At 37.5% G+C, this 15,158-nt stretch overlaps 1 protein-coding gene across 5 annotated transcripts in view; it reads right to left on the bottom strand.

The window, feature by feature from the left end:
- diaph3.L (diaphanous related formin 3 L homeolog) overlaps nucleotides 1-15,158 on the bottom strand; it is a 302,953-nt gene that overhangs the window by 273,071 nt on the left and 14,724 nt on the right. For 4 of the 5 annotated variants that reach the window (XM_018247296.2, XM_018247297.2, XM_018247299.2 and 1 more), the window contains exon 2: nucleotides 11,144-11,179. The exons of the other annotated variant lie outside the window; for it this stretch is intronic. In XM_018247296.2, the coding sequence (XP_018102785.1) occupies nucleotides 11,144-11,179 (36 nt within the window). The remainder of the gene's footprint in view (nucleotides 1-11,143; nucleotides 11,180-15,158) is intronic. 5 annotated transcript variants of the gene reach the window in all.

Here is a 15,158-nt window from a genome sequence, read left to right as displayed (position 1 = left end):
GTTGGGAAAAAAAACCTTACGTCCTAAGCATTCAAGAGAACAGATCACATACCGTTACAATTTACCACCTAAAACAATCAGATGAAAAGCAATTCAATGCCAAACAAACGGATCCCTCCCAGTTTAAACAGAAGAAATTATGGTTGAAGATGAAAAGGATTAATAGATCTACTTCTATATGCTATCACTACAGGATTATGTGCTTGTAAATTAAATATATAATATACAAAAATAAGTGAACAGTACATTTTAAGGAATTGTAAATAAACTGTTGAAATGTAATTACAGAGCTGCAACAGATGAAATAAGACCCATGTAAATATGTTTAATAGCCACACGTCAGGTCGCCACCTATTCCGCAACAAAATCTGGACAGAAGGGCTTGGTGATGATGTTGAGAGGTGTTGTTGCTGTCAGAGCTGTGATATTGGGGTGTGGCTATGACTCACTAATATTTGCCAGTGTTTAAAACTTTCTAAAAACCAGATCCGAGTTTTTGAACCAGACAAGTGCAAGTAGTAGACTGTCCTCTCCAAAATCTGTCGTACATATATATTTGAGCTTCAGTTGGTCTGAATGGAGTTATAAGTGTAAGAATATAGTAAACGGAGCTGCACCGTTACTCCAACTATTAGCATTACACCTATCTTTGCTCTGAATGCGACCTATTATTCTCAGGTGTGGGTCTTCACAACGGTGTGGAGGCAGGGTGAGATGCAACTTTAATCAGTAATAATAAATTGAGGTGCGCACAAAGAATTTTGTGTGGAAACACAACATTTTGTATTTCTGACCTGAGCATGCAGTGTTTTAAGAGTGCACATACAAGTTTTAAAATGTTCGCACACATTTTTTTTCTACACATAGACCCAAGAAAGAATTGAGGGAAAATAGCTCACAAACCAGAATAGGAACAGAGTATGCCTTTCAATAGAACTCATCAGAGGAATATCATCTAGTCCACCCAGAGTTTCTCTTCTTCCTTGGGACTCCTCTTTAAGAGAAACTCCGGTGGGAATCTATCTAATCCCTATAAAACTGTCTGTTGGTTCAGTTTCTAGGCAACAAGGCAAATGGGGAACTAACCCATTCTAAGACTCCTGGGTGGAGCCAAGAGCAGCTCATCTAGGTAGCCCTAAACTGGTATCTCTCTCCTAGATAGACCTGTGACAGAATATAGCTGCCCCTTACTAAATCATGCACAACTAAGTTAATTCACAGTTGACTACCTTCCACTTAAGGGTGTTACTGACAAAAAAAAAACATTTGAGACACATGGCTTCCCTTTTTAGATTATAGCACTCTGCTGCCTAGTGGCCAAATAGAAAAGCTTTGACACAGAAAGAGGATAATTATTCCCCCCAATAACGAAATGCCCCTTTAGTAGTGAAACTTTAGAGGAATGCATAATACACGAGGAAACCATTATCAGTCCCCTACATAAGATTTAATCATTACCCAGCACAAATTGCAGATTGGGAAGTAAAGAGGAGGTACAGCTCAAAATGCCCTTTCCCATAATGCTAATTGTCACATACCAGATTCTCAATGTTAACCACTTTTTTTTATCCTTGTTTTTATACAGAGCCAGCACATTTATACAGCCCTTTACAGAGATTATATATAATTCCCTATATCAGTTTAGTTTACAATCAAAGATCCTGATCACATTTACACACGTTTTCTCCCTTCTTAGGAAAGGGTTTGGCCCGCCAACTTGTAGCTGCTTTTTAGTACCTATCAGCCTGATTAAGATATAGTTGGTGTTTTTATCTTTTTTTCTGCAAACTAAAAAAGGCATCAGGGGTATTCCTTAGATAAAGAGCAAGACTAAAGAAAGACAACTAACTGTGAACCTAAAAATCTCCAAACTATGCACAGGTTTTTTTTTTAGTGTACATTCTTTGTGGGGTATACTTGTTGTGAAAATGTAGGTTTATGAAATAAACTTTTTCTTTTTGACAGAATGTGACATATGGATGGGCCTTGCCTGTATGAGAGAGGAGAGGAGTTTGAATATATTTTCTGTGCATATATTTTAAGAATCGACGAAAGCATTTATTATGTGTGATTACTGCCCAGGCCCTGAATATAACTTATTTAACCACACCAGATTTTACACACAAAACATTTATTGGTTACAGTTTTATATATGAAACCAATTTGTGCCATTGGACACTTCATCAGAGTATGGGATGTCCTTCTCCGTAGCTGATAAAAGGGGTAGGATCATGCTGGACTTGACTTTCCCTTGACTCACTGGAATAACTCCTCCCCCCAACTCCCATCAAAAACACCCTCCATAACCCTTAAAGGGGATGTAGAGTCAGAAAATGAAATTCATTTCAAGGATCCACTGCTTAAACATAAGCCTATATTCCAGATACTTCAATAAAAAATTGTGTATCCTTTTCATAAAAATCATGATTTTCTGTGCTCCAGTTCCCCCTTCTCTCCACCAGCATGGACTTCAGCCTGCATGAATTCCTGACTGTCTGGGGCAATCTCCCCTCCTCAGAGTTCTGAAGTGTCAGGGAAGGAATTTGTGGGGTTGTTTGTCACAGAGCTTAGCTTTATTTAGGAACAAACAGATAAATTAACTGGTTATCCTGCTTTGCTGCCCTTTTGAACTATCTCTTATCATTTTGAAGTAAAGCAGCCACCGGATTGAGGAATGCAGCAGGCTAAAGTGCGTGTGAGTGGAGAGAAGGGGGAACTGGAGCGTAGAAAATCATGATTTCAATGAAAAGGGTAACAACTTTTTTTATTGAACCATACCTCTCAACATTTTGGAAGTAAAAAGAGGGACAAAAAAAAATTTCACACGTAGCGCAGCGAAAATGTTTTACCACGTCCCTTTCTGTGGTCACACCCCCTAATTACCATGTTCATTTTACAAAATTTGGCAGGTTATGAAAGTTTGAAAAATAATTCTCCTTATCTTTTTTTGTGTCTCAAAATTGTTACAAAGTATCTTATTTGCACCTGTTAGCTGTTCGGTGCTCTCTGCTAAAAGCCAATTAAGTTAGAAACTTTCTTTCTTTTACTGGCTGTTCAGTGCAGAGAAAATAGGGACTTTCCAGTACAAATGAGGGACTGCAGGTTGAGCTGTCAAAAGAGGGGCTGTCCCTCTGAAAAAGTGACAGTTGGGAGGTATGTTGAACTATATATTGAAGATAGGCTTATATTTAGGCAGTGGGCCATTTAAAGGAATTTCATTTTTTGATTTTACATCCCCTTTAAAAGATCAACACTAACTTCCTACTGGCCTCTTTTTGGTCCTTCTGCTCCCATTGGAAGCTAAGTTTTCTTTTTAACCTTGGAAAATCCTGCTTATAACTTGGTCTGCCAGCTATTGAGCTACCCCTCCCCACTTCCTGAACCTAATTGTGTATGCAAAACAAATTGGAGATAATCCTAATAATCCAAAACACAAAAATGGGCAGCACTGAAAAATTTAGTGACTTGCTCACTAGCCTGGAACAAAAAGGACTTCCGATAGCCTGAGTGGATGCGGACTTGACAATTTTGTGTTTTTCTGGAGTATATAAATTGCCTACCCTACCCTTCCTAACAGACACAGGAAGGAAAATGTCTGTGCACTGACTGATACAAAGGGCCAAGAAATGTCAACATGTTTGCAGAGCAGCTCACCGGGCAATTTCATTGTAAAAAAAAAAAAAAAAAAAAACCTGCAATTTTAATTAAGGTTTTCCTCTAATGCAACCAATTTTCCCATAAAACAAGGTTCCATTTTAATTCATTTTCATTCTATAGATCTTTATTTTCAGTATGCTTTACATGGGTGGACTGCAGAGCCATCTAATGGTGATGTTTAAAAATTCAAGATATTATATCCACAAGATACCTGTACTTGCTGTGCAAAAAGGAAAAAACACAGGCAACACTATAAACGTATGTTGTAATTATTTTCTTTTTTTATACATTACGACAATTTTTTTTACCAGGGGGTTACTATAAACTACCTATTTATCCCTTACATGTGTAACCCAGTTTATTTCAGGACCTCAGCAATGTTTTTCCTTCCTTTATCTATAACATTGGGAAGTTATTGTCAGTCATATTAAGATCATTATTTAGATTTCCTGACTAGCTGGTCAGTACACTGCACCGAAATTCTCTCTTCTTTGCTCACTCATAAATTTGATGTATAGTCGAGCAATTTTTCCCCAAAAATCTAGTAATTAAAAAAGGTGGAAGTTTTTATTTTAACACTGATTTAAATATATGTTACAAACACAAAGGGGTTTGATTGAATTAAGAATGCTACACAATGGGGCAGATTTACTAAAAGGTGAAGTGGCAGTCACTAGCGAAAATTTGCCAGAAATACCATCCGCAGGGATACTGCCAACTTACTAAGAGGCGTAGCGGACAATTCGCTAGTGAGAGAGTGCATCACTAATGAATTTTCGCACCCTATTGCCAAGCAAATTTTCACTCAGGCGAACAATCGTTACTCTGCAAATTCCATAGTGTGAACAGCTTAGACCTGGCAAACTGATCAGATGAAGCTACATCCTCCTTTATCTTATGTCAGTTTCATCATATCCTGTATGCAGTCATAAAGTTATAAAAAATTCAGGTTTTTTTATTTTGAAGTGGGATTGTCTTTAATAGTTGTAACTCTTAAAAATCCTTGTTTCAACGTTTTTTTTAACCATATTAGTGGCATGCCACATTAGTTTTTGGATCTATTTTGTGTTTATTTTGATTCCTTGGGCATTTTTAATAATAAGTGGCCACTTCAAGCATTTGCACCAACTTCTCTAACAAAGACACATATATGACCTATATGTACCCGCCCTATTTAAAATGACTTGACTGTGCCTGACAAAGTGGCACAAAGTAAGGCAAAGCCCTCATGGCGAAAATTCACCCTTTAGTGAATTGGCCCCAAAATGTTGCCTGTTTTTCCCTAATCTTTTTGAGGGAAACAGTGACTCCTGTCGCTCTAATATACATCACTGTTAATACCTAAAGTATACTTAAGTATTAAAAGTGATGTATATTACATACCTGGATGCCCATTTCCTCTTAATGTGGATTTTGAATTTGTAATACTTCTATTTAATAAAGATGTGTTTTTATTGGGAACCTAAGCTTAAAGACAAGTTTCTAATAGGGGGTTCACCCCGTTCTTAGGGGTTTCTTTCTTTCAAAGTATTGTGGAATAACCATCAACCAGGCTAACAGGAGAGTGTCTGAGTAGCACTGAAGGCAGATGAGAAATTGAATTTGCTATAGTACATTCTGTACATACTGTACATACTGTAAAACAAAAAAAAATAAAATTATATGATTATGATAGCTAGAACTAAGTTTTAAAGGAGTAACTAACCCAAACTTTTATGTAACAGCAATGAGACCCTCTATAAAACCAAGGAAGAATCTCTCCGTTTTCAGTTCCTGCTTATACACTTTAAACGAACACCACACACACAGCAAGAGGGATGAAAAAGCATCAAAGTCTGGAATTCTGCTCAATACTGTCTGAGCTTGGTATCGTGCAAATAACAGACCAATTGATTTTTGCTAGAAAACAACTTAGCCTTTTACTCCCTTTAAAATGAAGTTCAAGCAACTTTGGGAAATTGTGGCCTATTAGGCACACTTCTTAAATAGGGGCAAAGGTTAGAGTCAAAGAGATGAGGATCATATGAAAGGCATTATCTGAGTAGCAGAAAAATGTAAGTTAAAGGCTGCCTTTCACGATATAATGGTGCTGTGCACATTAAAAAAAGATGACATTTCTATCACAATACTCAGATTATGGAATAATTGTTTTCAATACCTTTTGCAGGTATATAATAAACTAAAATAAATTACAGAAGCATTCCCTTGTAAGAATATAACTTTATTGTCACACCTTGTGTATTATAGGAAGTACACTCTTAATAAATATTTTTTCTTACCATGTAGGGATTGAATCCCCTTTGCTATACGAAAGATACTGGAAACTTTTAATGAGCAGTGCCTCCACCTAGTGGGATCCGGGGATTCACCAATGGGTGGCCCCACTAGGAAACGATAACTAAACACACAAGTGTGGTAACAAGCATAACTTCATATAAACTGGCAAGGAAATGTAATATAAAATAACAACATATCAGTCATACCCCTGCCCTGGGGAACCCATGTGGTAAGTCCAACCCTGGCACAGTCTTTACCAGGCAAAGTCCCACATTCCACTCTGGGTGGATAAAGGCAGTCACAATCCCTTTCCTTCAAAGAGCTCTTAAACTTTCCCCAGGTAGCACTATTTACCCTAAATACCCCCTCCTGTTGAACAGAGGCAGTAGCCGACACATAGCAGGTACACGGACAACACCTGTCCTCACACAGAGGATACATGCTGGAGCCTTTCAATACCCTCTCTCAGGCAGGACTTACTGGGGCTCACACAGAGCTGGTAAAGGCATCAACAGCATCTCAAATCCTCAAGCCGAGCTCTGAAGCTTTCCAAGCCGAGCATGCAAAGCCTCAGTCAAATAAATCGCCCAGCACTATTCGAAGTTTGAGCACATCAAAGCCCTCTTTCACATAGAATCTGGTTACCATGCAGCTACTTTCACAGTCTCTCCGCTGCCTCTGAGCTTTAGACACTCCATGGCCGTGCTCCGAATGCTCAGGGCCCCATACCCCAACCCCTTGGCCAGTTTCATCTTCCTCAAGCCCATGCACTCCCAACTGGAATGAAAATGGAAAGAGACTGTGTAATAAAAGTACCCGCCACGCCGCCGCGCTCCTTCTTCTTCCTCCTCCCAGCGCCATTAGGGTGCGCGAAAACACATGTTCTGGGGCGTGGAATTCTTGCCCTATAAAAGGCCCATTCAGACTGCTGACTGATGCCTGTGATAGAACTTGTTTCTAGTGGTTCCTGAACCTTGTGCGTCTGATCTGTTCTGTATCAAGTCTGTTTGATTACCCGTGTTTGACCCAGCCTGTTCCTGACTATTCTGCATTCTGTATCCTGACCTACGACAACTCTTCCTGCTTAACCCCTCGATTGACAACCCGGTTTGACCCTAGCCTGCCTGACGATTCTTGATATCTGCCTGCCTCGACCTTGCCTGTCTGACGATTCTCTTGCCTACTCCATTTGTACTGTGACCTTCGGCCCAAAAGACTCTGCTAACAGCCGTGCCCCTTCGCCAGCCAGAACATCTCTCCTTGCAACCCTCGTTAAGTCCAGGTGGCACCCAAGTAAGCTGAGGGCTCCTCCCGAAGCCCAACGGTGGTCACACTACTGGTGAAGCCGAGCCGAGACATTGGTGCTTGGCATTTGTTCTGGTATCGGGTGCCGGCCGTGGCAGCTCAGCTTTTTAAAGAAAAGTGACACATTTTGGCCAAATCTAGAATCTACCAGGGCACACTGCACTGGGGAAAAGCACTTGCTTCCCCTCCCATATGCAATTTAGGTAAAACATTAACTGGACACATAAGGGGATTTTCAACCATTTGGGGATTTTCAGACCATAGGGGGAACTTAACCCTATGGTCCCCTACATTTACATATTAACACAGAGCTGTCAAGTCCCCCTATTTTCCTGAGAAATACCAGATAGTCTCTGTCCCCTGGTCTCCTGTCACTCTGATGCATTCCGCTGATTTTTGATGACAGAACATTTCAGTGGCTTCAGGAAAGTCTCCCGGAAAGTCCTAGGATACAGTTGTCAGCTCTGCTAACACTTATTTTAACAACACAAGAGCAAGTAGACCAAAACTATTCTAGAATGCTAGAAGTGATGCAATTTCAAACACAAATACAGGGGAAAATATCCTGCATCACAACTTGTGTGCAATTTACTAAAACAGCAGTTACTACGCATCCAAATTGTTGCATTGTTCGCACATTGCGCTGAAACCAATTTAACTTGTAAGAAGATTAGAATTCTGTGAATAAACCTAGATTTACATTCAAACATTTTATCTGGCACTTGCTTCACAAAGGAGCTTACTATGACTGAATAACACCCTAATAAGGACTACTAAAGACTAAAAGTACAGAAAAAAAGAAGGGATGCCCCGAATCCACTATTTTGGATTTGGCCGAACCCCGAATCCTTCGTGAGAGATTTGGCCGAATACCAAACCGAATCCTAATTTGCATATGCAAATTAGGGTTGGAAAGGGGGGGAACTTTTTTTACTTCCTTGTTTTTTGACAAAAAGTCACAAAAGGTTTCTCCCCACATATCAACAGCTGTGATATGTGTGTATATTTTATTATATATTATATACACATACAAATGGACAGCACACCATCTCCAATCTTGACTCGGGTGCTAGGTGAAGAAAAATATGAATTTAAAAAAAAAAAAAAAAAAGGACTAGCAGCCCCAGGATTTTCATTCACACAAAGTCTTATTTAATCATGTGCAACAGACATGAGATTTCAGTCCCCCTCAGGCCTAAAGTCCCCAAGGTGACCAAAACGTCAGGTCTGAGTAATATTTAAATAACACTTTTTGGGAATAAAACTACCGGTGCTGCTGGTCTTTTATATATATATATATATATATATATATATATATATATATATATATATATATATATATATATATATATATATATATATATATATATATATATATATATATATATATATATATATATATATATATATATAATCAGTAATTTGTAGAACCTATTGATTAAAATCACTCTTTTCTGGGTTCAGTGAAATTCTAGGGTACAATCGGGGGAATAATGAACCCAAATCCAAGCCCTTGTGCAAGGTGATAAATTTTCAGTATCAAAAAAAGCTGGTGAGTGTCTAAAGTATGCGTCACAATTTTTTCCATTATGTAAATTTGGATTTGGTTCGGCTGGGCTCTTGGATTTGGCTTGGCTTCACCAAAACTGAATCCAGGATTTGGTGTATCTTTAATATGAAACTAGTAGACAAAAATACAGAAACAAATTAAAGCCTTTAAGTACCATAGAAAGTAGAATCTACATTCTGTGGATACATTTTGGTGCCCTTACCGGGCATCAAACTATTCAGTGGACCCCTGGCGTACATATTTAGGATGCTTTATGTTGGTACATTATGAAATGGAGTATATAATGGGGTAAATGCAAGCTTTGTGACGATTGTCAGAAATCACATAAAAACCTAAAAGTTTAGGGTAGCGTTACTGCTAGGTGCTTTGCCATAAAAACATACATTTTACAATTTAAGATTTGGCAGAATGTGTATTTTCTGAAAATGAGGATTTCTTGGAACAACTTACTTATTTGACAGTTTTACCAAACATAAATCAAGCAGTATATTTTTGTTGGTAGTATAAATGTATGCCATGAAACGTGTATGCACTAACTTCTTTTTAGGGCTTCTAAATGTCAGATACTTTGGTAATCCTATGAACAATGGACATAAAACTGTTTGGTGGCAATCATATTTAGGGTGCTCTTTCTTGGTACGTAATTATACGTGGGCAATACGATGCTGGAAAGTTGAAGCTTCAAGGCAATTTTCACTTATTTCACCAAAACTGCCAATTTTGGGAAAGCCTTCCAAATCAGTAGTTTCGAGCAGAAAGGCATGGCTACCCATTTTAGATTCAGCAGAATGTGTACTTTCCAAAAGTATATGGTTTAGGGGGGTAAACATTTTTCTATGTTTTTACCCCCAAAAAAATAAAGCAAATGTGTGGATTTATCATTAGCTGAAGTGAACTCTGGGACAATTTCTTTGCACTGACTTAATTTTGGGGCCTCTAAATGCCAGTAACTTTGGTAAGTCTATGCACAATGTGCATCAAACTGTTCGGTGGACCCTTGGCATTCATGTTTGGGATATTTTTTCTTGGTACCTAATACAGTGTGGGAGATACGGAGCAGCAAAGTAAAAAGATTTAAAAGTGATTCTTCAAAATTGTAATAATTTTTTATAAAAAATGCTAATTTCAAACAAGCTTTGATGCCTTAGTAATTATACAAATATATAACCAGTATGTGCCAAGTTAAGATGCATTGAATGAGCTTACCGCTGCACCTGGTGGGCCCGGATGCACACGCCCCAGACCTTTAGCAAGGGGAGCAGATACCAGGAAACTTGAAAAGAGGATGGCACAAGCCTGGACCCACATAATAGTAAAGCGGAGTCAGATTGTAAAACTATGGCCTGACGCTCTTCGTATCTACCAAGGACACTTAGTCATAGGCTCATGACTAAGTGTCCTTGGTAGACACGAAACGCGTTAGGCCATGGTTCTTAATTATGGAAAATAAAATGTAAGCTTTTTTAATCGTTTTACAATCTGACTCCGGCTTTACTATTTTGTGGGTCCAGGCTTGTGGCAGCCTCTTTTCAAGTTTCATGATGCCTTAGCAGTTAGGAGTAGAGAGATATAGTTAACGATTTTGGAATCAGCAGAATGTGTAAGTTTTCAAAAATGTATGGTTTTCTGGGGTAATCCTACTGTTTCAGGTTTTTTTGGCTTTGGAATCTAAAGTGGGCAGATTGCTGACTTAGTGTTTTCAAACTTCGGTTATATACTGCTGTGAGTTTTTTGCTGTAGAGAAGTCATAAATCTCCCTAAAACTATACATATCTGGTATTGGTACGTGAGAGACGTGACTTTCGTGTGTAACATTTTTCTGGTATAAATTTATTTATTGTGAAAAATAGTAATTTTTCTTTTATTTTGCAGAAGTGGAAAAAGCTCAGGTTCTCGCCAAAAAAACAATGTATAGTTTTCCTACTTAAACTAAAGGTTTCCCCTCAGAAAATGCCCCTAAAGCACTAAGTGCAAATGAAATGCGAAAGTCTGCTGGCACTAATCACTAGAATATATGTCATTACAATACAATAAATGCATGTAAATTGGCTTAACAGTGATGACAGAACACTATCACAACAGACAAAGTTCAATTAACTACACATATTAACTTAGCTTTATAAAAACATGCAAATGAAAAGGAGCAATTGTAGATTCACAAAGAAAGTTCAAATCTTGTTTCATGCAAATCAAAGCAACTGTGAAGCCATGCAAAGTTCTATGTATAACTATGATTTTAGAAAATACAGAATTCATAAAATAAAAAAAAAAAGCACATACATGCCAATCATGCAGTGGTTTAATCATTAGCAGAAAAAGTAAAATGTTCCTTACCACATCATCAGTCAAGTTTCTTAATTTGTTTATTTGCTGAAAAATATTAATATGTAAACAAGGTCAACTTGTTATCCTATGTCACTTTAAAATTTATAACAAAAAATCTGAAGGTAACAATCTTGTATTAAGATTTAACTTTTGTGTCTAAAGAAAGCATAATATAAACACACACTCAAACACTCATGAACAGTATCTATTATCTAGACCAAACTGTCACCCATAAGTGCGATTTTTTTTAAGTAATAAACCATAGATAAGTATATAAACCACAGATATGTCATAATTAAAACAATAAGAAAAAACAATGTTCCACATAGGTTATATTGATTAAACCAATGGTGAGTATATTGCCCTATAAAAAAAAATAAAAAAAAAAAAATCTACATTTTTCACAGATTTTTTTCTGTAAAAACAAGACAGTATATAGAAATGCGGTTGCCAAATATGGTTACAATGTACGCCACGATTGTAAACTGTACCCTATTCCTTGTTTGTGTATTCTATTTTAAAGGAGAACTAAACCTCCGTTAACCAAAAATCCCCTTCCCTCCATTGGACCCCCTCCCTGCTTTCTCCCTCCATAGTACCTTAGTTGAAAAAGTGTCCCTGGCATAAACCTTGGCTTATTCATGCAGAGTAGTGCAGCGGGCTCTTCGGCTCCATCTTCTGTATCCCTTGTGGAAGCGAGTGCCGACACAGAACTTTTTGCACATGCGCAGTTGGGGCCATTCTGGTATTCGCGCCCAACGCACATGCTCTAGAAAGCTACAAAGATTGCTGCAGAAAAAGAAGAGGATCCGAAGATAAGAAAAAAAAAAAAAGAGGATCCGAAGATACAAAAGATGACGCCAAAGAGCTCCGCTACTCTGCATGAATATGTCAAGGTTAATGCCAGGGACCCTTTTTTAACCAATGGTATGGAAGGGTATGGGGATTTTTGATTAACGCGGGGGGGATAATACTCCTTTGATTTCTCTTGTATTTTATATAATCAAAATTCTAAATAAAACCTTTTTAAAAAAAAAAAAAAGAGTGTATGTTAAATAAGTTGTGTAAAGGAATAACATTTGGATTGTCCTCAGCTGCCAAAATGCTCTATATTCAACACCACTTAGAAAACAATTACTGCCATGTTCTTTGCCTTTGTGCAACAAATGACAGTTGCTGTATTGTAACCCTTCCCCACTTCCTACTGCATCTTCAAAAACATTTAGATTTGTTATGTGTCCTGTGTCTCATCACTAAAGGGATTACAAACCCATAAAGATGCCCAAGGGAGCAGTGAACTATGTGAGCCAGGACAGATTACCCAAAAGGAATTTAAAGAAGATAAAAGCAAGTTTCCATACACCAGTGATGCAACAGGCAATCTTCCAAAGCCCCCATACAAGGGTTGATTTAAACTGCCAATTCTGGCGTGTGTGCGTGTGTGCGCACATTTGGTCTGCCCAAACAAATATTAAAGAGGAGCACAAAAGCAAATAAATTGCCAAATAATAAATGTATTGAATTATCCACAAAATATCCCCAGAATATAATGGTTACGTCGGCAGATCACTTTTCATAGTTGTGACTAAGGCAGGAGCCTGTTCTATTGCAGGTCACTTCTAGGATACCATTCATATAGTTTGTATTTTTAAAAATAGCCTTTATCTACTGCATAGTTCAGTAAAAAAAAAGTTCAATTAATTTAAAGGTATGATTTTTAAAATAATTATCGTTCCGCTCTAAAGTGATTAATGGTCTTGATGCAATTTGAAAAAATAAATTGAAAGAATTAATAAGAAACTATAGATAATCATGTCAAAATATATTCCAAGTCATTTCTTTCCTTTTCAGAAATATAAATCACACATTCAAATTGAGGTTTGCCTATGTAACTTATTGATGTTGTCATCTGTTATAGACTTGGCATTCCTGTTTGATTTAACGGTTTATAAATTTTCCAACTCAGATATCCTTTTGACAAATATTCAATTTGTCATTCAACAGTACTCCTACAAAGTTATACCTGATATCAGAACACATTTTAACAATATAGAAAAATGCAAATTGTCAGTTTCATTTCAACAGTGCAAAATAGATCCATGTGCATTAGAAGTCACCTTGGTGTTTGGGCCATTACATGTATAAAACCACTGAGCCAAGAGGCCAAGAAACATTGTCCATTTTACAATGCCAGGAGAAATCTGTGGTGCATCCACTATTTTCTCATTATAACAAAATGAAGGCAAATATAATTCACATCAGTCTCTGTCCCAGTGGAGCTTACGATGTAAAGCTTTGGAGTGCAAAGTGTAGATTTCAACCTCATTCCTAAAAGACCTGGCAGCTTTGATTCTTGTATTAATTGGTATTACATATTGACCATTGTGGCACTGTGATTTAGCACCAGAGTCAAGCAAGCCAAGCCTTTGCCACAAATCACAAAAAAATTAGCACGTTCCAACAATATATCCAGGTCCACTTAAGCAGCTGCCTAGGTGCTGGTCAAATACAGTCTTAATACATTACCAAAAAACCGCACTCCAAACGTTGAAATAAAACACAATCTTTGCCAATTATTTTCCACAACGTTTCTGTCCCCCACAGGGACCTTCGTCAGGAGTTTTATACGCACATAAAGCACATCCGCAGTAATGACTCACTCACAGGATTTGCTTAAAAATGTAAAAAGTCCTTTTTATTGTGCAAGATCAAAGTTTCTATTACATATTCAGACCTTTATTAAGGTTTTAGCCTTATGGTACACCAAGACATGCACACAAATATTTACAAGAACACACCCCTGAGTATAGAGAATCCAAAATGCCCATGAGAACTATAAAATCAATTAAACAAAAATAAACATACAGGTATGGGACCTGTTTTCCAGAATGCTCGGGACCTGGGTTTTCCAGATAATGGATCTTTCTGTAATTTGGAGCTTCATACCTTAAGTCTACTAGAAAATCTTGTAATCATTAAATTAAATAAACCAATAAGTTGCTTCGAATAAAAATTCATTATATCTTAAAAACATGGAGTACATAGGCGATTGCCACCCTCTAATTTGTAACCTTCTGGTTAACGGGTTTCCAGACAAGGGATCCCATACCTGTATTCACATCATCCAGTAACAAAGATAGCTTACTAATGCTTAGTTCTGCAGTAGCCGAAGGTCATTTAGACCATTATTTCACATGTAGTATGTACCTAAGTTTCATTGTACTGCAATCAAATGTCACTCCCCTTTAATGACTGCAGTGTAATGTGGAAATTAAGAAAAGGAATGGATCTCCTTTCTAGGTAAGAATGAGGTATTTTTTGTCCCTGTCATTGCATGTGCTTTTGCACTTTTCTTTTGCTCTTTTCTATTGATAATGACATCCAAATACAATAAATACAAAAAGAGTGTCAATGGGCTCTGATAACTCTTTCCAAAAATCAAATTACCTAAAGGCTGAGATAGGATTCAAACACCCTACAGGTCATGATTAGCCCAGAAATTGTCTGTATTGCTAAATACAGGTATGGGACCTGTTATCCAGAATGCTCGGGACCTGGGGTCTTCATTTACACATTAAATAAACCCAATAGGCTGGTTTTGCTTCCAATAAAGATTAATTACGGTATATCTTAGTTGGGATCAAGTACAAGCTATTGTTTTATTACAGAGAAAAAGGAAATCATTTTTAAAAATTTGGATTATTTACATAAAATGGAGTCTATGGGAGACAGCCATTCCGTAATTCGGCACTTTCTGGATATCTGGTTTCCGGATAAGGGATCCTATACTTGCCACCTATAGGCAAACAGCATCCAGTTTGAGATGAGGAAAAGTTCTGCCATTGAAGAGATGGAATTGAATTGAATGGCCAAGGAAGAGACTGTATGAAAATATTTGCATGATGCTGTGTTTCCGTGCTTCCATGATGCTGGCAGTTTATGTAAGTACAGGATCATGTATGAATACAGTACAAGTTTGAAAACAATATTTGAAATGGTAGAATAGATTATTTGCAAGGCACAC

Source organism: Xenopus laevis, chromosome 2L (assembly GCF_017654675.1).
Source record: "Xenopus laevis strain J_2021 chromosome 2L, Xenopus_laevis_v10.1, whole genome shotgun sequence".
NCBI lineage: Eukaryota > Metazoa > Chordata > Amphibia > Anura > Pipidae > Xenopus > Xenopus laevis.
This window is presented reverse-complemented; position numbering and strand designations above follow the sequence as displayed.